Below are 27,277 nucleotides of genomic sequence, written 5' to 3' on the forward strand. Positions count from 1 at the left end.
ACAGGGATGTTTTTGAGCTAAACTTCATGAATGTCAAATTTTCCAGTGGTTATTATGACTTCTCTGTCAAAGTTGAAGGTGACGACCGTTATATTGCAAATACTGTAGAGGTAAGTGCTTTCTTGTCATCCCCATTGCCATGTTAATATACCCAAGGAAATGACCAGACAGGCACATGGCATTAACCATTTAGGTGTGTTGACCTCACTTATGACCCAGTTAAAATGAATATGTTAAGAGAGAGGTAGGTTTGAACTATGCTGTTTGACAGACGCAGCCAAGAACTTGATCATAAGCAGTTGCATTTGTCAGTTATTCATTTTGCGTTGTAACTTAGCATTACTCTCTTACATAAAATTTAGGAAGTAGAAAAAATTAAAATCATCCCTAATTCCCCTGAGATATATTCTTAAGATGTTTTCTGTGGTTGGCCTTGATAGATTTAGAAATGGGCTTGGTGCTAATTAAGGGGACCAAAAGCATCAAGTGGCCTGTAGCAGCATAGCGAGGCTGTCTGGGTGAAGTACAAAGAAAATTGGTAATCCTTCCTAATGAACTGTGTTTCAGATGTCTCGAGTTGTGTTGAAGATCCAAGTGGTTTTAAGGGTGGAAAGCTCTGCCTCATCTATCTGATGCCTTGTGAGAATGAGTCATTTCACGTTAGCGGTTTTCTTAGCTAATTGACGTTTGCCCCTCCAGACACTGTGGCTTTCATTTTAATCTTTTTGGATAAAAGTTTATTGAAGATGAATTACACATTTTCCTACTTTCTTGATACAGTTTAACCTTTCTTATTCTGGCTTAGAGTCATCAGCACGAAAGATGTGACATACACAGCACAGTTCTCTATGCTTTTGCTTGTATTATTTTATTCTTACAATAGTCCTAACAGATGCGTGGAGTTCTTTTCCTTTCACTGATCAGGCTCAGAGGGGTAAAGTAACTTGTCCAAAACCTCCAGCCTGTCTGCTTGCGTGAATCTCCACAATGCTGGTTTAGTTACATGCCCTGGTGAATATTGAGCTAGCTTAGAGGCTGAGACCTGTGTGCAGCTCTAGCTGCCGGCCTATTCATAATATTACTTTGTCTTTAGAGCTGTCATTTCTTCATGTTTCTGCCACTGTCTTTGTTGCATCTACTTGGCCACAATTGTCCCACATTCTATTGGGTCAGGGGAACTTGAGTGCCTTTTCAGTAGTTATATTTGCAACAGCTGTTTTCTTCACTATTCAAATGTCATTTTCCACTGACTTTTCTTTGTTATTTAAACTTTTTCATTTTGAAATCATTTCAATCTTAAATTGCAAAAACGGTGTGAAGAATTCCTGTACACCTATCCAGCTGCCCCAAATGTATACCTTATATAACTAATATGATTTCAATATGTGAAAATTAACACTGATACAGTACTATTAACTGATCTGTGTAGACTTAATTCAGATTCCACTAGGTATCTTCCTAATGTCCCTTTTCTGGTCCCGAACTCAACCTGGGATCACATATTCCTTCAGTTGCCATGACCCTTTACCCTCCTCCAATTAGGGTATTTTGTCTTTTGTGAGCTTGACACTTTTGAAAAGTACTGGCCAGTTAGTTTGTACAGTGTTCCTCACTTTGGGTTTGTCTGCTGTTTCCTCATAATTAAATTCAGGTCATGCAAAAATACTCTAAAAGCAGCGTTCCTTCTCATTGTGTCCTGTTAGGAAGTATATGCTGTTGGTATGTCTCATTGTTGGTGATGTTAACCTTGATCTCCTGGTTAAGGTGGTGTCTGCTAGGTTTCTCTGTTGTAAAGTTGCTGTTTTTTCTGCTTTGTAATTGTCTGCTGAAGTGATACTTTGAGACTGTAGATACCCTGACGATTTTGCCTGCAAGAGTTATTAATGTGGTGTTTGCCAGTAGGTGATTTTTTTCTTTCTTTCATTCCGTCTACATTAATTAGTTGGAATTTCACTGTAAGAAAACGCTGTCCACCTCTCCCTGTATTTAGTTATTCACAGATACTTACTTTATTCTATAAGTTATAATCAGTTACTGTCATCATTTATTTTTTAGCTCATTTTATCCCAGATTTGGCCTTTGGAGCACTCCTCGGGTTGGCCCAGTGTCACTTTTCTTTAATGAAAGGACACACAGCTAGAAAGTTTGACCTTTTCAAAAGTGGGCCATTACTTAACACAGATTCAACATTTAGATTAAAAGTTTGGCAGAAAGGAGGATGTTTTCTGGAACTCTAATCTCTACCTCATGTCTGACCTTTTTAGGCAGGAGACATCTGATCCTAGTCCATTCACTAACACAGATTTGGATAGAAATTAATGTAGTGTGTGCCTTGAACCTTTAAAAATTCAGATTCTTTCAGTTTTAGTTTCCTTCTGTAAGGGGGCTTATGTTTGTTATTTGCAGCTGAATTCATTGAAAGGCAACTTTTTTTTTTTCCTTGAAACCTCTTTCCTTCTACCTAAACAATCTTGATACCGACATACCCAATTTAAGTGCCATACCCATGCCTCACGGCCATTCTTAATCTCCCTCTTCCTTTCCACTTCTGACTTTGGTCAGTCACCAAGTCCTGTTGAGTCCACCTTTAAATGGTTTTTATGTGATTCCTTTGTTCTTTGGTAGATCGCAAATAAGTAGGTAAGTAGTTTCCAGCAAGTTTCATTGTCTTTCGTCTCTTCCCCTTCCACTTCATAAGCGCCATAAACACCACTAGAATAATAAAAATCACAGTGTTCCTGTGGTTAAACATTTGCTTGGTTCCCTGTTGTGTATGAGTAAGGTCTAGACTCCTCAGTGTGGCTTTTGAAGGTCCTGCACGCAGGCACATGGGCATCCTTCATTGTGGTTGCATTCTCATCCGCTCAGCTCTAGCTGCTCGTGACTGCATACTGGTCCTCATCTATACTCTACGTGCGCATGCATTTGGGCATCTGTTGTTTCCTCCATAGGGAATGTTCTTCCCCTCCATGGCTGAAGGACTCATCCTGGGATCGAATTCAAATGTTGCTCCTTCAGTGCTCCCTTAGAATTTTATTTTTATTTTTTCAGTTTAGACTGTTTAAAAAATACAGAGAATAGAGAATAGTATCATTGTTACATACCTACCAGCTATTCATCTCCCTCAAACCCAAACATTTTGCTATATTTTCTCCTTTGTTTTATTTATTTATTTTATTTTTGGCTGTGTTGGGTCTTTATTGCTGCATGAAGGCTTTTTCTAGTTGCAGAGAGTGGGGGTACTGTCGAGTTGTGGTAGGCAGGCTTCTCTTTGCAGTGGCTTCTCTTGTTGCAGAGCATGGGCTCTGGGGCACACGGGCTCAATAGTTGTGGCTCCTGGGCTCTAGAGCACAGACTCAGTAGCTGTGGCGCACAGCTGAGTTGCTCCCTGGCATGTGGGATCTTCCTGGAGCAGGGATCGAACCTGTGTTTCCTGCATTGGCAGGTGGATTCTTTACCGCTGGACCACCAGGGAAACCCCTCTCCTTCATTTTGTTTTATTTTGGTAAGAAATAAAACCCTATAGATTAAACTTGAGCTCTCTGTACATTCCTCACTTTTTCTTTCCTCTTTCCCCAGATTTGAAGTGCATATTCCAACGCCAGTTTTTACATTTCTGCTACATATGTATTTTTAAGTAGCATAGTGCATTGATTTGCATCTTCCCCAAATTTATATGCTTCATTGTGTGCATCCTTTTGCAATTTCCTTGTTTTCACTCAATATTAATTTTATGACAGTTAGCCATATTTATGCATGTCGAACTTAGAGCTATATGTATAAATATGAATAATTTTCATAAAATTGTCTTCCTTTTATGAATGCATTAGATTTATTAACTCATTTTCTGTTGTTGGGCACTTAGACTTTCACTGGTACAGGAGGTGCTGTTGCGAATATCCTAGTACATTTTTTGTGCACATTTGATTTATCTGGAGTGAAGTTGTGGGATCATAGGGTATGCTCGTCTTCCAGCTTTCTTATGTTTTGCCAAATTGCTGTTTTCTTCATATTCTTATCAGTATCTGGTATGATGAGTTTTTTCTGTTAAATATGAAATGGTATCTTGTTTTAATGTTTGTCTTTGGTTACTAGTGAGATGGAGCATATTTTCTTGTGTTTACTGGCCATTTAGATTTCTTCTCTGAATTGCCATGTATCTTTTGTCTTTTTCTTTTGGTTTGTTAGTCGTTTAGTTATTGGTTTTTTTTTTTAGGCACTGCATATATTCTGAAGCAGTATGTGTTAGTAAATCCTTAGTTATAAGCATCAGATATAATTCCTTCGTGTTGCTTTATGGCATCTTTTGATGTCCAGAAATTAGTTTCAATGAAGCCTAATTTAAAAGTCTTTTCTCCCCCCCAGATTGATTGTATTTTTTGTGTCATCTTTAAAAAATTCTACATTGCTCCAAGATCCAAAAAGTATTCTCTAGTATTTTCTTCCAAGAGTTTTTAAGTTATTTTCCCCTTATATTTAGGGCTTCAGTCTATTTGGCTTATTTTTGTTGCTATAGTATTTTATACTGTGTCCATAATTGTTCTTACTGCGTTGTATTACCTACCATTGTTTGCTTGTAAGTATTGCTTTTTCATTGAGCTGGGTGCTCCCTATGGGCAGAGACCAACTCTTGTTTTTTCAGTGCTTAGCTTCCGTCTCAGCCCACTTAAGAGAAGAAAAGGATGGAGTGGTCTGAAGATTAAAAATGTTTCCCTGCATTCCAAGGTGCTTAGAACTGTGGTAATTAATCTTTTAGGGGTGAGCCTTTTATTCTATACAAAGCAGCTTTCTTTTTTCTTTCAAACAAGTTTTATTGAGGATATACCAGAAAAGTACCCATTAGAAGTATATAATTCAGCATCTTTAGTATATCTGGAGTTGTGTGGCCGTCACTACCATCTAATTCCACAGCATTTTTATCACCCCAGAAAGCAACCCTGTGTCTATTTGTAGACATTCCTTCTTCTATAAGAATATATCCTCCTCTCTGTCCTGGCAATTACTGATCTACTTTGTATCTCTATGGTTTGCCTATCTGGGACATTTCCTATAACTGACATAATACAATATCTTGCTTTTTGTGTTTTTAGCTTAGCATAATATTTTTAAGGTTAATTCATGTTGTAGCATGTATCAGTACTTTATTCCTTTTTATAGCTAAATAATTGAATAGTCCCTTGTGTGGATATACTGCATTTTTTAATCCATTCATCATCCCCACCATCCCCATTGTTGGACATGTGGGGATATTTCCACATTTTGGATATTATAAATGATGATTTGGTTAACATTCATGTACTGGTTTTTGTTTGAACACCTGTTTTCAGTTCTTCTAGGTTTATGCCTAGGAATGAAAGTACTGAGTCATGTGATAATTGTACACTTAACTTTTTGAGGAACTGACACTGTTTCTCAAAGAAGCTGTACCACTTTACATTCCCACCAACAATGTATAAGTATTCCAATTTCTCTGCATCCTTACCAACTTTTGTTATTATTTTCTGTCTTTTTCATTTTGTCCCTCCTAGGTGGGCGTGAAGTGATTTCTTGTGAAATAATGATTTGCATTTTTCTGATATCTAATGATGTTGAGCATCTTTTTATGTGCTAATTGGTTATTTGTACATCTTTTTTGGAGAAATGTCTATTCAGATCTTTTCCCCATTAAAAATTTGTCTTTTTATTTCTTCCTTCGTAGTCTATATAGCTCTTGTTTCCTTTTCTTACTTCTCTGTCTTTTTATATTCCTGAGTTATGCGTTCTGTGTATATTCTTAATACAAGTTCTTTGTCAGACATATGATTCGCAGATATCTTCTCACCATCTGTAGATTGTCTTTTCCCTTTCTTAATGTTGTTTTCTGATGCACAAGAGGTTTTAATTTCAATAGTCCCAATATTTTTAATTGTTTCTTTCACTGAAAGAAACACTGACTTAAGTGCCATATCTAATCAACTGTTGCCTTATCCAAGATCATGAAGATTTACTCCTATGTTTTCTTATAAGAATTTTATGATTTTAGCTCTTACATTTAAGTTTCTGATCCATTTTGAGTTAATTTTTCTATGTGGTGTGAGGTAGGGATCCAGTATCCTCCTTTTACATGTAGATGATCAGTTGTTCCAGCACCGTTTGTTGAAAAGACTGTTCTTTCTCTATTGATTTGTCTTGGCACCCTTGTCGAAAACCAATTGACCATAAATATAGAGTTAATCTCTAGACTTGTGGTTCTATTCCATTAATCTATACTTTTATCCTTATACCAGTACTATGCTGTCTTGATTGTTGTAACAGCTTGACTTTTTGTAACATCAAATTTGGTGTTTGTGCAAGTGTTTCTGTGGTTGCTGGAAAAACTAAATAAGTACAGACTAGCAGAAATGCCTTATAGCTCTGTTACTTGTGCAATGATAATGAGCTCCCATCGAGGCCACTGCTGTCCTTATTCTTCTCAGTGATGGAGTAAGTATTACAAATCCCCTCTCTTCCTCTTCATTTTATTAAGCTTTATGTGTGTGTGTGCGCGCATGCATGCTCTGACCTGTCACATACGCAACTTTACTTTGTAATTTCAGTAGTAGTCACACTTAGAACCTCAGAGTGGGTCAGCCGGTCCTGTTTACTCTCCTGAGAGATGCTTGACATTGGTCAGAGTGCATTAACAGTGGTTTGGTGTAGAAGGCCTGTAATAGCACTCATTGACATTGGACTTGCTGTCAGGGGAAGCATGGGTTTTAGAAGCTGTCATTAGCATTAATTGCCCCTAATGCACCATTATTTTTGACAGTAATGAGCTAAACAGGGAGGTTATTACTCTCAGCAGAAAGACTGCATTTCCTGGCGTTAAAACTTTTTGAGGTGTATGTGGCGTGTGCAGCACAGGCAAAGGAAGGACTGGTTGATTCACTATAAAGCAGGCTTAGTGGCATTTAAAGTGGCTAAACAAGTCCCTTTCCTATTATAAAAAGACGAATCCTGCAGTGTTAGTTTGAAGGAAGGAGCAGGTAACCGACAGGGATCCTCCTCTGAACCCTTTACAACAGGGCTTTGAAAAAAGTTACGGTGATTTTTATTTCTCAGCTTGCTCTGAGAGAGTAGCATAAAAAAGCTTTTCTTTTAAATGTTTCCAGAGACCCATTTGCAGTAAGATTTTAGGGGCAGAAGGACTTGTTTTAAATTGTTCCCTATTTAAGAGCAGCACTATGCTTTCTGTGCAACACAGGAAGCTGTAACTTGGGGGGCCTTTTAAAATTAGGGCTGCGGGCAAACCCAAAAGGACTGGAGTTCACTGCAGTTTGCCCTTTCATCATTCCATGTCTGTGTTGTGAATGCTTTTAAGTCTGCCGAACAAACACACAGCTGAATCTTGATTAGCAGGCCTTAGTGACCATGTTGTTTTTGAAAGCTTATAGTCAGGATTCTGAGTAAAAACCCGCAAGTTGATGGCTTCCTTATCACTATAATTAGGGTACATTGAGGAACCTTATACAAATCTTTAAACATCTGTTTGTGTTTATCCATCTGTTGAAAGGGAGAGCGATTGTTTTTTTTAAATTATATTTATTGGGTGGTACTTTTTAATACAAAACTGTTTATAAAGAAGAAAGTATTTTTCACACAGTATCATTGCTTAGGTAAGTCCTATTTTTAAAAAAAAAGGAGTGGAATATGCATGTAGTTTAAAAATTCAAAATGTAAGAAAGTATGTAATGAAATATAAAAGCCTTCTCTCATCCCTTCTATCCAGTCTCTCTCCTTTAATAACAGTTAACTGTATTTACTTTGAAAAAGAAGAATGCCCATATCATTTAATTGTATGCACATTCTTTCTTATTTACACAAAAGCAATCATTCTATAAGCAGTTATATTCTTCGCTTTTGTTACAAAGTAGAGGCTCCAGCTTATCCCTTGGGGTCTGTTCAGCTTCATGTCCTCCCCCTATTCCCCACCCCCATGCTTCCCTGCCGTAATTCAGCCAGTTGCCAGAACTCAGTGACAGGTGATGTTAAATATAATCCTGCCAATCGGTGGCCATGTATTCAAAAGTAGGAGATATATCTCTTATCTGTCCATAGATACCTACCATGTTCTTTTTAATTGCTCCAGAGTAATTTGAAGTGTATGTGAATATCCCATTATTTATTTAACTAGTCTCCTGTTTATGAGAAAAAAGAAAAAACTAGTCTCCTGTTTTATGGACATTTAGGTGGGATTATGATTTTAAAAACACATTTACAGATTAAATGAGTCTGTAAGAGAGTGAGAAGTGAAGAGGGAATTATCTAGTTAATGTCGATGAAGATTGCAGAGTAATTACCTATGAAAACATTATCTTTATAGCATGGAGTGGTTGCTCAGGTTCTGCTTCTCCCTAAACTGGAGGCCTGCCTAAGCCCTCCTGCTACCCATTTCCCTCCCCATCCAAGGGCTGCCGACTTGGGTCACCGGTCCTCCTGCTGTGCTTCTGTAGCACTTTGTCCCTCCCTCCACCAAAGCAGCAGCCCGCTCTGTTGTAATTTAGCTTCGCCTGTATGCTTCCCTCTAGGACAGGAAGTGCATCTCACTGTCTCTGTCTGTCCCTGCACCTGGGTGCTCCAGATGCTCTCGGGGGTTGTGGGGAAGTGACCTCAGTGGGGTGTCTTGCTAATCAAAGCTCATTGACTACTTTGCTTGAGCCTTCCACTCCAGGTTTTCTTCAGATGAAAGTGCTGTCAGTGCCTCTCTGGATTGAGCTTTCTAATAGCAAAGTTGGCTCTGGTTCCGAGCCCTGTATGAGTTGTGAAGCTGTTTGCTCAGCAGAGCACCCAAGAGCCAAAGTAGAGGATTCTAGTTCTATCCTTGGTGATTTATTCAACTTGAAGACCAGTGGTTCCCCTCCCCCTACCATAATTCACCCTGTTGGCCAGATTCAGTAACAAACTATGATGCTAAATATATTTCTGCCAGTAGGTGCCTTTGTATTCAAAAGTAGGGAGATAATAATATCCTTATGGCCTTTGGTAATAAATCTTTTATTAGGGTTTTCTTTTTTTACTTTTTAAGCAAAACAGAACACCCCCCATTCAACCTGATAATTGAGGTTATTGTCACAAAATAGTTACTATGGAGGCAGGAGAGAGGCTGTTAAAAAGAATTACTTGATAGCTCTCTTTATCACTTTTTAGTTTCTCTTCTTTGCCCTTGATTTGAGGCTGTCACACCTTCATAGTATGTTTGAGAAAAATGCTGAAGCTGTGTTTCAGTTATTTGCCCAGACTTCTCTCTCTGTTCCTTCATCCCGACTTAGGCTGTAAACCAGTGGATTTGGCAAGGATTACCTTAAGCATTACATTCAAGTTTTTCAAATATTTGAAAGTCTCACAGATACGTTTACACATTAGAAGTGCTTTGGGATTGAGTAATTTGCACATTCTAACATTGATTTTAAACAAAAATTTTAAATAAAAAAGTTCCCCTGAGTAGACTTTTAGCGTGTTTTCTCTTTTGGAAATTTACATTTATTTGAATGTAATTTTGTTTTTAATTTCTTGCTTAATAGCATTGGCTAGCTCCTCTTTGTGAAAATGTTTATAAGGAATGTATAGAATTTAAACACTGAAAGAATCAAGAGGGATTGGTTATGCTTGTAACAAACTCCAAATCTCAGTGGCTTAGAATTGAGTACTTGTTAATTTAAATTATTTGAAGTTTACTACTTAAGGACTTTTTACCCCCTTATTTTTTTTAAAGTACCTGTGAAAAGATCTACTTTGTTTCTTTTCATTTCTTTTAAAATATATACCATTCATCCAAAGCCAAAGAATGGAAGATGGGATAAGAATCAAGGAGTTACTTTTAGGCCTCTGAATTGTAGAGATGGAAATACTACCTAGCTGGGTCAGTTTTACTAAAATTATTGGAGATTCCTGTCCTAGGATTTTTTTCATGCCTTGCCTCACCAGTAAGAGAAAACGCTGGATATGTATGTTGATTACTGGCATATTCACCAGTTGACTTGACGATTTTCTTCTGTGTTTCACCGTAGCTCAGAGTTAAGATTTCCACTGAAGTTGGCATCACAAATGTTGATCTCTCCACTGTGGATAAGGATCAGAGCATCGCCCCTAAAACAACGCGGTAGGTGGGATGCCTCTTGGGCCCAGGGGGAACCTAGGCTTGAGCTGGGAGGACCATGCCGAGGACCATGCCAAGGCCCTGAGGCTCTCCAGCTGTCTTTGCCGTGTCGGCAGTGACTCAGCTTGTACTCCAAATTAAGAGGCTGTTATTCTTCTGGGACTGCACCAGGGGTGCTGCTTGGCATCCAGACAAACTTGGGGTTTGTCTGTATTGGCAATCAGTCCCTGAACAAACTATTAACAGTCCACAATTTGAGAAGGAGCTCGCCTCAGAATGTAAGTCTGCATCAGACTTATTCCCAAACACACTATTTAGTTCAGATGATAATTAAAAAAAAAAAAACTTTATTGATGGAGGAAGCAGTGTATTAATTTATTTTCTGGTATTATCTGTTTTTCCTCACAGTCTTAAACTTGCTTTTAGGGTCCTCATGGCCACACTCTGTGGCCCACAGTGGGTCTGAAATCAGTTGTATGTCTCATAGGTCCTTAGAGATGAGGTGGCAGGTCCCCAGCGCTAGGGCTAGGATTCCTTTCCTCCAGTCCATGGAGATCACTGATCAGTCACAGCATTGGTGATTGTGGAACTCAGCATCTTTTTTAGCACACACTTCTAGGTCACCATTAGTAATTGATCAGAGTTGGTCCGGAACATTGTATGAAGCCCACTTCTTAGTTCTCTTCCAGATCCTTGGTAGAAGGCCCATCTAGACCTCTGGGTAGAGTTCAGACCCCAAGTTTACTCAACTGGGGTGTCTGTAAATACCACAAAAATGAGGGGGACCCTCAAGGTCATTTTGAAAATGGAATGTTAGCCAGAGACTAGAAGCCAGGCATTCATTCCTTTTAAGTCATGTGAAAGGGCTAGGCTTTCTGTCTCTGGCTTGGATATTTTTATAGTGACATTAGAAATGAGAGCACTGTTGAGAACCCACTGAAATGATGTCTGTGAGAGTGCTTTCCAGAGTTTAATGCTCTATATAGATGACCAGTTGGTATTACTCATAAGTAAATAAGCAGGAAATATGGCCAGTTGTGAGCTCTATAACCATTTGGATTGTTTTTTTTATCCCCCAGCCATCCTAACCTAAAATCCCAGGGGATAACGAGAAAAAAGTTTTCTCATCACTCCTGCCTTTGGGGAAAATGACTTTTTAAAGCTCAATTTCAGGCAGAAAAATAAATTGAAACAGTGTGAAAGGAAAAAAAATGCAGCATTAAAAAAAGAAAAAGCTGTCAGTAGCCCTCATTCTTTTGTATCTTCCACCTCCTGGTCTTCCAACCATGCTCACATACACTGCTAATGTCCGTCCTGTTAATTTTTTTTTTTTTTTAATCTTTGTGGTTCTGCTAGCCCAGCTTTCCAGTTAGCCCTGGAGCCTCCAGTGGGGCGTGTGAGTCTCTCTCACGCTTGGCTTGGTTGAATCCTTAGATCCTTGAAGTGAAAGCCTGGAGACTCACACAGCATTTTCCCCAGACCCTGATGGAAATTGATTCTGTGCTTTTTTCTGTCTTAGCTTTATCAGTCCCATTTGCCCTCGGGCTATAGATAGGTCTCTCTGCTCTGTCGACCCCAGAAATGTTACAACTGAGAGACAGAGTTGGGAGAGAGAGGATTAGGCAGTGAAGTGAAGTTGGTCTCCTTCCCTCTGTTCTCAGAGATCTGCAGATCCTCTCTGAAGACTACTATATAAATGTCTCTTTCAGGGTGACCTACCCAGCCAAAGCCAAGGGCACATTCATCGCGGACAGCCACCAGAACTTTGCCTTATTCTTCCAGCTGGTAGATGTGAACACTGGCGCTGAACTCACCCCTCACCAGGTCAGGAAAAAGCCCAGACAGTTCTCTTGTCCTGAAACCTTGATGTACATGATAGTTGTGTGGACGTGGTATTTAACACCAAGTCCAGAAAATTTTGAATTCCTGCTTTCAGGTCTTCACTCTATAAAACCTCACAGTCCATCAGGTTCCCCTGTGACACTTTGCCTCTTTCATACTGGGTGTAACCCTGAACCTGGAATGCATTTCTCTTTTAGAGATTAGCTGGTATAGGAAAGATATATTTAAGGCAGATTAGCATTTAATTGAAGCTTTTTTCTTTCTGACTATAATAAAAACATATATTGAAATAATTTTTGAAAAAAGGAAAACTTAGGCAGTGTACCCAAAGTATGTTTTGCTCTGGCCAAAGCAGATTTTCTCTCTTGTAAGAATGTGAAAACTATTACTTTTTTTTTTGGAGCCCCCCAGTTGGAAATTCAGAGTCTTAACCCCTAGACCAACAGGGAAGTCCAAAAACAGCACTTTTTAACTTGTGCCTACTATGATGAAAGCGATAGGCTTCAGTTTTGTCTTCCATATGTAAAATAATGATTATTATTGAAAAGATTCTCAAACCATATCTTTTTCCCGGAGAATCTGATATGGCTTTTGTCCTCTCAGACTCCCTCCTTTCCTGCCTCTGTCTTCCCACTTGATTGGGAATAGCTGTTCTGCGCCCTGCCTCATCCACGGTTGTATTGTAAAGAGAAATCCCTGAAATACTTTGAGTGTGGAAAAATAGGAAAGAACCTGGACCCTAATGGCCTTGGCTTAGGTACTTTGTAGTAGTCCTTGAGTTGGAGCTAGCAGACCTAAATCCACACAGAGAGGCAGTGTCAAAACAGACCATGCAGGTGAGTGGATTTACTTGGAAACCTTTTTGCTTTCTGTTTCTCCTGGCTACAGCTGCTGCACTTGCGCCCAGGCCCAGAGTGGTTGCCCCTGGCACCACCGTCCCCGCCCTTCTCGGCTTCTCTCCCCTCCACCCCGTCTCCAGAGAGCTAGGTCAGCCCCACTTAGCCATGACTATCGTTTCAACTCCGTAGCATCTCCCAGGTCCTCCTCAAAATGACACTTGCCAATGAAAGCCCGAGAGAAGAAAGAATATGAAGAGAAGTCATTATTATACAAGACAAAATTGGTGGGATTAGGATTAGTGCAGGAGGAGCTTGTGAGGAAGTAAAACTTTAACTGAAGACTTGTCTCGTCCAAGATCCTAGAAAGCCTGGCTTACAGACCTCCTAGGTAGAGATGGCATTTTGCGGGTGAGCCTGGCTGCTTGCCTGTGCTTGGCTGTGACAGGAGGAAGATCATGCATCCAGGCTCCTAAATCCCATTCTTGGCCACAATTGCAGGAACCAAGAGGCTTCACAACTCTGGGTCTCTTTTCCTGAATACTTTGATGGTTGTTGTCTGTTGCCCAGGTGTAGAGTAATGAATGAGATTTAGATTTTTTTCTTGTGGACCCAGCACTAGCTCGGTGGCCACGGCAACTCATTTAATCCTCCGTGCCTTGTGATCTGTAAAATGGAACCACTCTACCAGCTTTGTTGAATTCTTTATTTGGAAACTTCTGAAAGCAAAGCTGAGTGAATATTAAGTTTTGCTGCATCTTATGTGCAGAAACCTTAGTTTCTTATGCCATTGGGGGGATAACATGATTAGATTTATATCATCATGTTGATAAATGTTTGTTGACTAGATAGTGTATAGCAGGTCCTATGCTAGATGCATTGTGTACTTTATTGTGAGTCTTCATATGGATACAACACATGTAGAAGTTAAATCTGTCTTAAAGCTGAAGAAATCAAGGCTCTAGGAGATTAAATAACTTGCTCAGCTCTTAAGTAGTGAAATCAGATCTGCCTGTTTTCAAGCCTGGGTTCTCTCTGACACTGGGCTGCCCTGCATGATGAGAACTCTGCCTTGCTATCCATCCCCATGCCTCCTCTCCTAAATCTTTAGCTGGAGGCACTAGGAAATTGAAAATGGGCTTCTTACAGTTTCACCTCATTTCCCTTCTTTTCACCCTCTAGTGAAGAAGTTAATTGGGCAGCAAAAGGCTGGCAGGAAGAGGAAATTACAGCCTCAGCAAAGGGCTTAAATCATTCACAAACTGGGCATTCGGCCTACGAGTTGTTGAGATTTGGCCGGACCCCTAAGTTAAATTTCTTGTACTCACAAAAAGTACTCTCTGATCGCAGAGCTATAAGCAGGGTGGGGTGGCTGTTCCTCCTGCTTTCTTAGACAGGCCTGGCTGACCCCAGAACTCCCACTGGGACAGAAGAGCTGCCAGCCTGCTGCCTCAGGGATTTGGGCCCGGAGGGAGTTTTGAAATCATCAGATGAAAAGTTGCGTTATTATTCCATCCAGACATTTGTCCGACTCCACAACCAGAAGACTGGCCAGGAAGTGGTGTTTGTTGCAGAGCCGGACAGCAAGAATGTGTACAAGTTTGAACTGGACACCTCTGAGAGAAAGCTCGAATTTGACTCTGCATCTGGCACCTACACTCTCTACTTGATCATCGGAGATGCAACTTTGAAGAACCCAATCCTGTGGAATGTGGTATGTGCCTCCTTGTATGTTCACCCAGATAAGAGTGGCCATGCCGCAGTCAGACAAAGATGGCCCTGCTCCAGGGTGTGGGCTCTCTGCCTGGGCCTCTCCCATGCCACCCAAAGGCCCATAAATAAGTCCACATCATGCTGGTCCCATTAGTAGTCTTAGGGGCGTGCACATGGCCTGGCTTGCATGTCATAGGGGCTTCCTAAATAGTGATTGAGTAAATGAATGAATTATATAGATTTGCCCTAATGGGTTGTAGCACATTTCTTTAAAAGTTGTACTTGAAGAAGATTTTCATATTACAGGCAAAAACACTGCAGGGGATACACAGATATAAGAGATAAAGGCTCTAGCTTTTGAGGTACAGTGTGCCCTTGCAGGGTAGGCTGGGGAGGGGCCTGAGATTTGAAATCCAGTTCCAGTTCACTATGGTGTGGACTAATGAATTGCAGGCTATTCTAATAACCGTCTGGGATAACCGGGATAAACTAATAGCCTTCATCTGCATGGTGTGTTCATGGTTTACACGGTGCCTTTCACTTACATAACTCACTTTGGACTGGTGGGGTGAGAGGAGGCTTCTTAAAAGACATGACATTTGAAGCAAGGGTTGAAGAATTGCCGGGGTTTTTCAGGATTGTATCCGAGGGGCTGTCGGATGATCACTGGGGGGGACAGCCTCCAGGAAAGTTTGAGGTGCTTTCAGTGAGATATGAGTGGATCTGCTTTGCTGGAGCACCTGAATCTGGTCAAGGGCAGGAGGCAGTGAGGTGGGGAAGGTAGCAAAGGCCAGATTCCAGGCCTTGAATGGTGGGTGGCTCCCTGTGCAAGACAAAGGGGCAGCTGCATTTTCTTGTGTTGTATTCAAAGCTCCTTTTCTTCTCGGATTTTGGGCTGCTTTTTGTATGAGAGCACATTTTCATTTCTTTTTCTTTTTTTTCTTTGTCTGAGACTAAATTATACTTCCCCAGGAGCAGTTTCTGATTGCTACTGTAACAGCCTGAGTACCAACTGGGATTTTTGTATTAAGCAGCTCTGTGGGGCTCACCAGACCAGTAGAAAATTGGAACTCTTGCTCTAAAAAGCATTTTCAACAAATACTTATTTTGTTCTTGAAATTTTTACTGCCTCAATTTGTTGGCTAATGGCTCAGAAGTGATTGGACTACTTGGAGCTCCTTTCAGTCACTGTCCTGGATGGGAGTTGGGAGATACTGTCCTGCTGATGAGTTTCACCCCCTTCTCTGCCCCTGGGCCTTTCATCACTGCTTTTATTGTTTTAGGCTGATGTGGTCATCCGGTTCCCTGAAGATGATGTTCCGTCAACTGTCCTGTCCAAGAATATTTTCACCCCCAAACAGGAAATTCAGGTACATCCGAAAGGGCTTTTTGACTGAACACAGAGGAGAAGTGGCACATGGGGGAGGGCGACAGAGCCCCAGTCACTGGCTGTGAGCCCCGTTTAACCTGTTTACATGATGTGCTGCAGCTTGGTCTCTGCCACCCTGCGGATCAGGCAGGGCAGATACCAGCCCCATCCTGGAGCTTAAAGAAACAGGCTCAGATTGCCTGCTGGCCATTTCCCAGAAAGCAGATAGCTAGAGACAAAATCAGAACCTGAGTCTGTTTTTCCTAAACATGCAGGAGGTTCAGTCCTCAGATCACCGCTTGAAGCCACAGCACAGATGGGTCTGGCTTTGCTCTTCCGTGTTCCTGCATAGACCAGGGCCGATGGGGCCCGCAGGTGGGCAGCTCAACTGGAGCACCGGGCTTTCACCCCCGAGGCCAGCCCTTGGTCTCTCCCGGGATTCACCTTCCTTGCACACAAATATTAGAAATCCCTGTCAGCCCAGTACCTGGGACTGTTGTGAGGCTCAAATAGTTCCCAGATAAGGAAAGAATAGCTTTGAAAAGTTTCTAAAGCAGTGTACAAAATGAGCACAATAATTGTTAAACAGTTGGAGCCCTGGTTAAGGAAACTGAGTGAATCCACTCAGTGGACTGTTTTGGAGTCCTCGGAAATGATTACACTGCAGTAACAGGGAAACTCAACATCTGAAATAATGTTGAAGTGTCCCAAGCAGACTACTGACTCTTACTCCACTGTTAGAAAAAGGCCAAGGGCCCAAAAGGTAGAGTAGTAGGATTCTTTTTAAAATTCCTCCTGATGTTGCTATAGCATCATTTAAGAATGTAGAATGCAGTTAAACACTTTAAGGTATAACCATGATGACAAAGGGTGCTGACTGATTTTGTAGGGTGGGGTAGACAGTAGGAGCTGCCACAGGCCATGTTAGAAGTCCCTTCATGGCAGTGGCAGCAAAGAGGAGCTGAGGTTAAAAATTTGGGAATAGGAGTCTCACATGGAGCTGCCTTGTCATGGAGCTGGGTTGGCTGGACATTGGCAAGCAAGAAAGTTTCAAAATACACCAGTTAGCTAACTTAAGTCAGTTAGCAAAATAGGATGACACCACCCTGGGAACCCAGAAACATTGTGAAATCCATCATCCTGCATGGGATGTGTCACCCCAGCCATCCAGATGCATGGGTACCATCTTTATTACCAGGCGGATGCCGCTTAATAGGTTGCATCCTCTAGCCTCTAAATGGCAATGCGTTTTGGAAGGGAAAAGAGACTTGGGCAGTCGTGAGCTGGGACTGGTGTAATGTCCCTGAAAGGAGACCAGTGGGAGCAGAAGCCAGTGTTGGGAAGAGGGAAAAGGCTAACTGGGTGCTCATGGCCAGGAAGTCTCAGCCTCTGGGAGACATTTCCTTCTCTTGACTGTCATGGGGGTTTTGGCTCCTGGTATACATGGCAGCCCCCGCTAGGAAGAGCACACGGTAGAATATTCCTGGTGTGTCTTCTTTTGGCAGCACCTGTTCCGCGAGCCTGAGAAGAGGCCCCCCACAGTGGTGTCCAATACATTCACCGCCCTGATCCTCTCGCCCCTGCTCCTGCTCTTTGCTCTGGTGAGTTGCTGTAATTAGTATGGGCAGCATGTATCTGGCGCCAGACTCCACAGATGTAGCCAAGGAGACTTTGTGCTCTGGCCTCAGCACAGCTCCAAAGGGGTCCAGCAACTGTGACCCAAACCGATGGTCCAAAAATTTTAGAATAAATAAAATTACCTGCTATAGGGGAGCTGCCAAAAAAGCTGATCCCTTAACAAGGGGCATGAGATAGTACCTGGTAGCTGTTATAAATGGTCAAAATATGGACACGGATGCTCCGTACAAATGTTCAGATGAAGCCAGGTGTGAAAAAAGCAAGACCTGATGCTGATAGCTGTAGAAAAAATGAGTACAGAGGCTGTGCATTTCAACACTCTTTGGAGCACAAAACTATAAACAACCTAAAGTTCTCATAAAAGCAAGTGTTAAATAAATTATGGTACATCCACACAATGGAATAATATGTAGCTCATTAAAACAATGGATAAATTTATGTACTTGTCAACTGATATGACAAGGTTGTTAAAAATGTCCTATTGAGTGAAGAAGGCAAGTGGTAAGATAGGGTGTTTAGTATCATCTTCTATGTTTAAAAACCTTAAAAAGGCATTAACTATTGGTGTTAGTCACCTCTAAGGCAACCCACTCCAGTTTTCTTGCCTGGAGAATTCCACGGACAGGAGCCTGGTGGGCTACAGTCCATGGGGTCACAAAGAGTCGGACACGACTGAGCGACTAATACTATACTAAGGAGAAGGCCTTTTAGGGAGTATAGAGGAAGGACATTTTTACCATTTTAACATGCTATTTTAATATTTTTTTTAACCATCTCTTTTTCCCCTTGTCTCTTTAAAAACTATAAACATAGATGCAGATCCTCCAAGTTCAGAGAATTTTGAGAACCGTATGGAAAACTCATTAGATCTTTTGGAAAATTGCCGATGTTCCTAATTGTCTGATTTTAATGAAAGAATTATTTCTCAGTTAAAATCTGAAAGGCATGCCACAGGCTTTCAGAAACCTATCCTAGGCACCTGTTACTTTGAGTGATCAGAATTTCAAAAGGCAGAGAACCCATAGTGTGAGCGCACCTCCTCCCAGCTGCCAGTGGGTTTATCATACCAAAACTTAGAGACATTAGCAGGGATGCCAGTTACTTCATTATCAATACAGTTTTGGACCTTTCAGTTTCGTGGCTTCACCTGTTTTAAAATAGAAAAGTTTGCTGTCATTAAAAATGATTTTCAAGCACTTTTGCAAACAGGTGTTGGAATGCCTTTCTAAAGAAAAAAAGGGAATGGTTTTTCCTTAGGACTTAGAATAGAGTGGTTGTCACTAGGAGAAATTCCCTGTCCTTCAAGTCTGTATGAATTTTGAAGCCCTTAGGGCTGTTTTTTTGGATTAGCATGGCACAGTGTGGGTTGCCTCCCTTTCAAATTCTAATGTCTTCTTAATTTATTTCTCCCCATCTTTCAGTGGATCCGGATTGGTGCCAATGTCTCCAACTTCACTTTTGCTCCCAGCACGATTGTCTTTCACCTGGGACATGCTGGTAAGCGCCCCAGGCTGCTAATTCCATTTAACCTCCTTTGACATTTCGCCTGCCCACGCAAAAGCCCTGTTAAGTAGACCCACAACCTATTAACTATAATGACTTAATAGCATAACATTTCCCTCTTCCTCCTGGCCTTTTACGACAGTTAATATGATGATAAACCTGTTTGGCCCATCAGCTTAGAACAGCTGTCATTATATCGGGTTTCATTGTATGAAGCTGCCATTGGCAGGCCATTTTACCCTCAGTTAATAGCTCTGTTCATTTCCAGAGATTACTCACTTATCGCATCTTTACGTTGAGCCATCTTCCTGGATGGAGAGCATTAATGCAGTTTCCAAAGGTTATCTTCCCCCACCATATCGATCTTCACATTTGCTGGCGGCTGTGTCCGGACAGTAATAGAAAACAGTCCTTTCCACAATCAAACACGCTGTCCTGCATTGTCCTCTAGAGAACTTAGGACCTAAACGTTACAAGACAGTAAATTCACAAATTAGTTAGGCGTTTCAGAAACTTTTCGACACTATTGGATTGGTGGCCCCTGCATTTCACCAAGACCTCAATATTCTTTTCTGATTTCTTTGACTTCTGTAGGAGCCCTCCTATACGTTTCTGTAGTGTTCAGATTCCATAGGGGTCCATAGATGAACCCCTTGAAACTCTAGGCATATGTGTATCTCTGTTTTCCTGGGGAAGGAGAGAGTCTGTTTCTTTGATCAAAATTCTAACAGTGGTCCGTGACCTCAAAAATGGCTAAGAACCCCTGCTGTAGTTCATGCATCATCCTTCTGGGCAAAATTGACAGGATGACCTTTCTCTCCAGCCCAGTTACTGAATTTGAGTGATAGCCCTCCCGGGTCAGGGAGAACAAAGCTTGAATATAAATTTGTTTAGAGCCATGACTTGTGCCAGAGTGCTTTTTGTGCACATTCCCTCATTTGACTCATCACAACCCTGATGGGGGTGACCAGGGCAGGAGTTATGATCCTGGTTTGACGGGTGAGAGAATTTCGGCTCAGAGAAATTAAGTGTCTGTGAAGGGCAGAGGCTGGGTCAGAACCCAGGGTTCTCAGTGCCCAGACCTGAGCTGCTTTTTTTTTTTTTTGTAATATCTTTTTTTTTTAAAATATGGACCATTTTTAAAGTCTTTATTGAATGTGTTACAACACTGCTTGTGTTGTTTATGTACTGGTCTTTGGGCCACGAGCCATGTGGGATCCTAGCTCCCTAATCAGGAATCAAACCCGCTCCACCTGCTTTGGGAGGTGACCTCTTAACCACTGGACCACCAGGGAAGTCCCTGGACCTGAGCCATTTGGACTAAATCCTCCTCCTGTCTTCCTTGCTTCCTTCCTAGTCTCAGTGGCAAATTAGCCTTAATTTTTTTTCCCCTATTTGTTACTTTTAGTAAAAAGGAAAAGGATTTATTTCTTTAATCCTGAGGGCTTTCATTCAGAATTTGAAAAATCAGCGGAATCCCAAATTATTAGGTTGGCCCAAAAGTTGATTGGAGGTTTTCTAGACGATGGTACAGAAAAATCCGAATGAACTTTTTGGCCAACCCAATATAACCTGACAGTAACTTTAAAAAACAAATACAAAACCATCGTTTAAGAACAAAGATGCAAAAACATGGAACCAGATCACTGAGATCTGGTTCTTACCTCCGAATTTCTTGGCAGCCAAGCCTGAGAAGCAAGTATATTGAGTTACGTATTTTCTGGCATCAGAGGAAAGGAATAAAACCAGCTGGTCTATAAATACAAACCTTTTCGGTCGTCTGCCCTGGGCAATGTCACTATTTGATTCAACTGGTTCTCATGACGCCTGTCCTTATAGCTATGCTGGGACTCATGTATGTCTACTGGACACAACTCAACATGTTCCAGACCCTGAAATACCTGGCCATCTTAGGCAGTGTGACGTTTCTGGCTGGCAATCGGATGCTGGCCCAGCAGGCAATCAAGAGGTAAGGTTGGGGACAGGTCAGGGGCCCAGAGTGGACTAGAAATAGTTTTGTCAGCTCCGTCCACCCAGCTCTTTGAACCAACAGTATGTGGTGAAAAGATTCATATCCTGAGGGGCCATTGTGACACCTCAATCCAGCCTGAAACAGAAGCCTTTTAAATCAGAAACGAGTTGTGATGATAAGCTTTAAATATATTAAAACCACAACAGTTTATGCCCTGACATATTAGAATGAGAGAAGAAAATAATTGCATCATGAAGATTAAAGTGAATCAGGACAGGTGGCAGAAGATTGTAGTTTAAGTGCTGGCTGTGTAACCATTTTCTTCTCTGCCGCCACAGAGAATCCTTCTCCACGCTTCTCCTGTGCCCCAGAGAGGGACTTCTCTATAACCCCAACAGCCTTCCCGAGCTTTTCCTCCTAAGCATGAGGTCCGTGCTCTTCCCCCCCAGAAACAGCATTGGGCTTTACAGAGGCCACTGGCAGGGAGCACCGCTCAGGGGCCCTCATCATGTCCCCAAGAACCAGACAACTTCGGTTCACACGAAGGGTCAGGGCCCAATGTGATGGCAGCTGGCTGGCAGCTTGACTTTGGAACCTGGATTAGAAGTAAATTTAAATGTCGCACTGGTGTTTCTCATTGATTTGACTTTATTAGAACTTGGGTGATTTCAGCCATGTAAAGGTCAATAGGAAAAGGTCAGAATTGCTTTCACCTCTGGAAGTTGGCATTTTCAGACGTGCCCTGCATCCTCCTCTCCAGGACTCTTGCTAGAAGAATGTAACTTAGTACCCTTACTGTACCCTCAGTGCAAGCTGCTGGTTAAGTTGGGCAGATCAACAGCGTGGCTTTCTCAGAGACCATATGCATGGGAGAGCCACATGTCTCCTTCCTGCCCGGGTATCCATCGTGAGTGTTCTGAGGGCCTCCCCGGGGATACTGGCCCAGGGTGCTCCCTGCCTCTCCTGGGGTTGCCTGCATTCTGCTGGGGCTTCCCGGAGCACCAGCAGTGGCAGCTGGTTCATTTCTCAGCCCCTCCAGCAGCCTTAACTTGGCAGCTCTGTGCTGCATCTGAGAGATCCAGGGGCTCAGCTGTTTTCTCTCAGCAGAGCCCTGTTCTCTCAGAGCAGCCCGTCTAGACCCCCGGGAGCCAAAAGGCTGTCCTCTGCCGAGCTCTCTCTTTTCTGGAAGTTGCTCACACAAGACGAACAAGATTGAGGGGAGATGGGAGTGGAAACCATTTGATTTAGATCCCATGCAGCAGGAGTTCTAATACAGATAAAATAGAGTACATTTTCTGGGGAGGAAGACCATGGTTCTCATGCCTCCTCCATCCTACATAGAAAGTTACAGCTGTCTGTTTCTCTCTTCATGAGTTCAAGAATCAGGCTGTGCCCCTGGGGAAAGCGGTGACATTAACAGAAGCTCTCGGTTGGTTGTTTGCCATTTCTTTCCTCAGCTTATTTCTCTTCTTACTGTCCTTTCTTGACTCTCAAACCTCTTTCCTTTGGCAGGATCGCTGCAGAGCAGAGCAGTAGATTGGCAAAATATAGGACACTACGGTAAAGAGGAGGGGCACTCAACCCAGGAGCAGGGCCCCTTTTCCATCTTGCCCACGTCCATGCATGTCACTTAGCTATTTTCAGCGCACTTCTTCCTCCCCACCCCTCCCTACCTCAGAGCTGAATTCTGAGGCTGTTTCCCCACTTCCTGGACCAGGGCAAGGCCAAAGCCCCTGAGTTAGCCTAGCTGTGGTAACTTGGCCGAGGAGCAGCCTGGACCTGGCTTTGACTGTAAGGCTTCCTCCTCACTTGGGTCCCACAGGTACTTCATAGACACAGCCCCTCTCTGTGTTCATAGGAGAGCAGAGTTGAGGAAAAGACTGATGTAACTTTAGGACTTCCTAAAGGGGACCCCTTCCACCCTCCATTCAGGACATCTAAATTCATTAAATGATAGTCCCATGGAAAATCCCGGCACACCTGGTCACTGTTCTAGGCCTTTTTGTAGTATTATCCTCTGGTTGGGCCAAACAGTGGGGTTTGGTAAAACACTAAATTATGAAGACTGATGGCCACAGATCAAAGCCAGCATCCGAACTCATGTTCCTAGAGCTCAGGATATGGTTCAGGGTTGCTCCTTGTGTGACTCAAATGCCCAGTGAAGTACCACCCGTACTCCCATCTTGTCAAGTCCTTGGATGAGGGTGGAAGTAGAGGCAAGGTGAAAGGAGGGAAGAAGAATGTCTGATGCTTCACTGATCAGCTCCTGTAGTCCAGGGATTGGCAGAAGTTTTCTAGAAAGAGCCAGGTAGTAGTTTAGGCTTTATAGGCCATGTGGTCTCTGTTATAACTACTGAGCTCTGCCACCATAATGTGAGGACAGCCCAGTCCACATAAACAAACCAGCATGGCCATGTTCCAATGAGACGTTATTTACAGAAACAGGTGGTGGGCTTTATTTGGCCCCTGGGGCACAACGTGTTGACCCCTGAACTAGATCAAAGAGAGGGGAGGTATCTGAGTTTTCAGATCATGTTCCTCTTTGTCCTCTGCCATGGAGATGACTTTCCCTGCCAAAGCAATGGAACCATCTAATTTTCACTCCTCTGGAAACAGGAGAAATTCACAAGAGCATAGAATATAGAGTCTTTGCACTGATGTGTGAACAGAAGCTGAACCATCTTGTTCTCAACATAGAAAGCAACCACGTTTTGATTTTTTTTTCAGTATTCATATACAGTAAAATTCACCCTTTTTAGTGTATATTTCTGTGAGTCTTGAAAAACGTAGACAATCTTACAGTAAACACTATCTCAACCAAGGTACAAACTTATTTCCGTCCTCCAACACACTCCCATCCATGCCCCTCTGGTCTGTCCCTCCCCACCCCATTCCTCAGTGTTACCCATTTAGTTTTGTCCTGAATTATAGTTGCTCTGTCTGAAATTTGCTTTCAGAACTAGTCCTTTCTGCTGCATATTGAGCTGTTTAATTCTTTCAGACTAACTGGATTTGGTTTGTTTTTCTTGATTTTTAGATAGTCAACCCCACACCCTACTACCCCCAAACTGTACTGCCTGAGAAAGAGGAAAGTCACTTGATCATTTGGACATCTGGGACTTCCTGATGTCCTGATCTTTTATTGGAGAGTCCCTGGTAGCCAAGCATTTTTGATCTGAGGACAGGTATTGGTTTGATCAGGCATAACAGAGGGCTAGCTTCTTAGCCACAGTGGAGGCTTGTGGGTCACCACCCTTTCACCTTTTCTTATTTCATAATTATACTGTCCTCTCTGCATAAATATTTCAGAGCACACTTTTTTGCCTGAGCCGTGTGGCTTGTGGGATCTTTGTTCCCTGACCAGAGATTGAACCCATGCCCCCTGTAGTGAAAGTGAGGAGTCCTAACCACTGTACCGCCAGGGAATTCCTGGGACACGTACATTTTGATGTACCTGGGAACCTCTGAATGTTGGCACAGAATTAGGGGCACCAGGATGAGTTCCACGCCTGTGCATGTGTGCCCCTTGGGACTGTTGGTTACTTGGTTTGGAGCATGCCATTCTGCAAGACCTGCTTGTCGTCGCATCAGCCCTCACCACTGGGGACAGCTGCCTGTGAGGAGAGCATGTGTGTGAGCCCCTCGCCTCTGCTCACCCGCACCATCAGATCACCTCCTGGGCGCTGTCCCCCTCTGGTTGCACAGTGTCTATCTAAATGATCATTTTCCTTCTTGTCTTTCCCTGTCACTTCTTGAAGTCTAGGGGAGGCTAAAGAGATTTATTGAGATTTAGATTTAATTTTTGTTTGTGAAGTTTAGACATCCAGTCTGATCATTGACAAGAACATGACCACATGGCAGGAATATGGTGCAGATTTCTGTACCAAAAGGTCAGGATGTCATCATCCAAGCTACATGAGGGCCATGTGTTGTTTGGCGGACCCAGAGTCTGGGAAGTTGAAGATGAGCATTCTTTAAACCCTTCATCTAGTTGAAATGTACACTGTCCTTTTGGCCTTACACTGTGAGAGGTGTGCCTGGAATTAATTACCTCATCTTGTGTTTTCACATATCACGCTTACTTAGGTATCATCAGGTGTGTTTCATTGTTTATTTAGGTTGTCATCAGCTTTAGTTTGAGCTGTCTTTCATTTTTTGTGAAATGAGATGGGACATAAATAAATAGGACTAATAGATGAATGATCATTCCCTTACAAATGGGATCTCATAGTGGGAGAGGACCTTGGTTTCTCTGTTGTCACCAAGTTAGGAGCTGTAACAGTGAGTTGGAACCTTCAATAATTTTGTGTTTGTCTCCATTTTCTTTCAGAACAGCACATTAGTTCCAGAAAAAGGAAGGAAGTTCTGAAAGCTGAAGTGAATGTTGGTAAAAGGAGTTAAAGACAGTTCACAATTTGAAAGGAGGAATGAAAAACCCTTTATTTAAAAAGAAGAAAGTCAAAATTGTGGCTATACTTTTGCTTGTTTTTCTATGTCCCCAGCACAGAGCGGTACCCAGATACTGTTTGTTTGGCACAGTGCCCTAGCAAGATGCTGTGAATATTCTAACTTACCCAGTTGTTGCATTGAAAAGTTGAAATCTGTAATTAATCTGTTAATGGAATAAAGAGAATAACAGGAACGAAGACCTGAGAGATTTTTTTTGGTACTTTGGGGCTGGTGGGGTTTCCAGGACACATGACATAGGCCTTAGTTAGAAAGTATGTTTGATATGATGGTGGGGTGATTCTCCAGGACCGTTTACATTGGTCCTTCTCACTGTTTTCCTAACAGAATTGAGAATTGCCTAGAAAAGCCAGTATCCTTTCTTCCTGTCCAGCACTGGGTACCAACTATGCCCTGTTGATATCTCTGCTTTTGCCTTCTGGAAAGTTTGGTCTTGGCATGCAGTGGGGAAGGCAAGGGATTATCTTAAAAGAAGGCTGAGCCCATGAGCCATCTTAGGTGCTGAGAGGGACACACGCATCTTGGAAATGCCCCGTTGGAGTTGTGCCCAGGACCACCGTTACACAGAGGTCATATGGTATCACCTAGGAAAGTAATACTGAATTGTGTGTTCCAGGTGTGCAAACTTCAGTGTTGATCAAGCCTACTTCACCACAGGGTGAAGGACTTTGGGCAAGTGGCTTAATGTCACTGAGTTTCCTTTTAATTCCTTCTGTAAAAGATAATGACAGTACCTTCTCACTTGACTGAAGGAGTTTCATGCATCTGAAATCTTGGCCTAGCGCTTGGCATCTATCCTAACTGGCCCATAGTTACACACTTGGACTCATTGCCTTTACTTCCATTAACTGAAATTAATACGAGACTTCCCTGGTGGTCCAGTGGTTGGGACTCTGCACTCCCAGTAGAGGGGGCCCAGGTTCAATCCCTGGTCAGGGAACTAAAATCCCACATTACCGCATCTAAGCCCAGCACTGCAACTTCTGAGCCCGTGCATTGCAACTGGAGAAGTCTGCGAGCTGTAGCGAAGACTCGGCACAGCCTAAATAAATAAATGAACATAATAAAAGGTAACTTTTGAAATACAGGTAATCCTCAGAGTATTTACTGAGTTTGGGGTGGGGGGAGAAATGATTTTAATCAGATTGCTTTCCAACTTAGCTGGACTTCGCTACAGTGAGGAAATGGGGATTTTGATTGGGGAGAGAGGAGAGGCGATTTGGGAGCTCTGGGCTAGTTCTGAATGGGATTCTGCAGGGGAGAGGCCCATATGGGCAATTACAGGGCTGCCTCTAAGTTGGAAAAGTGAGCTCACCTTTCCCAGAAGTTGTAAACTGGTGACCCCTGTTTTATTTGATCCATATTTTTTTTTAAGTTGAGTAAGTTGCTAACATTCACAAATTGAGAAAATTCATATAAAAATCCAGGTCTAGGGTTTAGGATTCTCTGGAAAAAGGAAATCAGAGCTGGCAGCATTGGGCTTGCTTTCTGAATGGCAGCAATCAGCTGAAGCTGAGTAGCTCTTGCCTTTGAGTGGGGCCTATACTCTCCAGTCAGCCGTAGTCCCACCCCACCCCCACGTGGCCCCAGATGGTGTCAGTTCCACCTATCCTGGTCCTGTTCCTCTCACCAACTTCATGTGATTGGTACCTGCCTGGCTGCTGTAGACATATGACTTGGAGACCCACTCTGATGGGAAAAGGTCATGTTGGTTTCCCATACTGTTGTTCAGTCATTCAATTGTGTCCAACTCTTTGCGACCCCTTGGACTGCAGCACGTGAGGCTTCCATGTCCTTCACTATCTCCTGGAGTTTGCTCAAAC

The 27,277-nt window shown here is 42.4% G+C and overlaps 1 protein-coding gene across 3 annotated transcripts in view; it reads left to right on the forward strand.

Annotated features, from left to right (window-relative positions):
• RPN2 (ribophorin II) overlaps positions 1–25,633 on the forward strand; it is a 51,221-nt gene extending 25,588 nt beyond the window's left edge. For 2 of the 3 annotated variants that reach the window (XM_020892101.2, XM_020892102.2), the window contains exons 9-18: positions 5–110; positions 10,026–10,117; positions 11,824–11,938; positions 14,312–14,506; positions 15,789–15,875; positions 17,380–17,475; positions 18,934–19,009; positions 20,855–20,984; positions 22,500–22,547; positions 25,318–25,633. In XM_020892101.2, the coding sequence (XP_020747760.2) occupies positions 5–110; positions 10,026–10,117; positions 11,824–11,938; positions 14,312–14,506; positions 15,789–15,875; positions 17,380–17,475; positions 18,934–19,009; positions 20,855–20,984; positions 22,500–22,547; positions 25,318–25,330 (958 nt within the window). In that variant the 3' untranslated portion in view covers positions 25,331–25,633. The remainder of the gene's footprint in view (positions 1–4; positions 111–10,025; positions 10,118–11,823; positions 11,939–14,311; positions 14,507–15,788; positions 15,876–17,379; positions 17,476–18,933; positions 19,010–20,854; positions 20,985–22,499; positions 22,548–25,317) is intronic. The other variant, XM_020892103.2, reaches the window with a different exon arrangement.
• Positions 25,634–27,277: the final 1,644 nt, after the last annotated feature.

The sequence above is a fragment of the Odocoileus virginianus genome, chromosome 9, assembly GCF_023699985.2.
Source record: "Odocoileus virginianus isolate 20LAN1187 ecotype Illinois chromosome 9, Ovbor_1.2, whole genome shotgun sequence".
Classification (NCBI taxonomy): domain Eukaryota; kingdom Metazoa; phylum Chordata; class Mammalia; order Artiodactyla; family Cervidae; genus Odocoileus; species Odocoileus virginianus.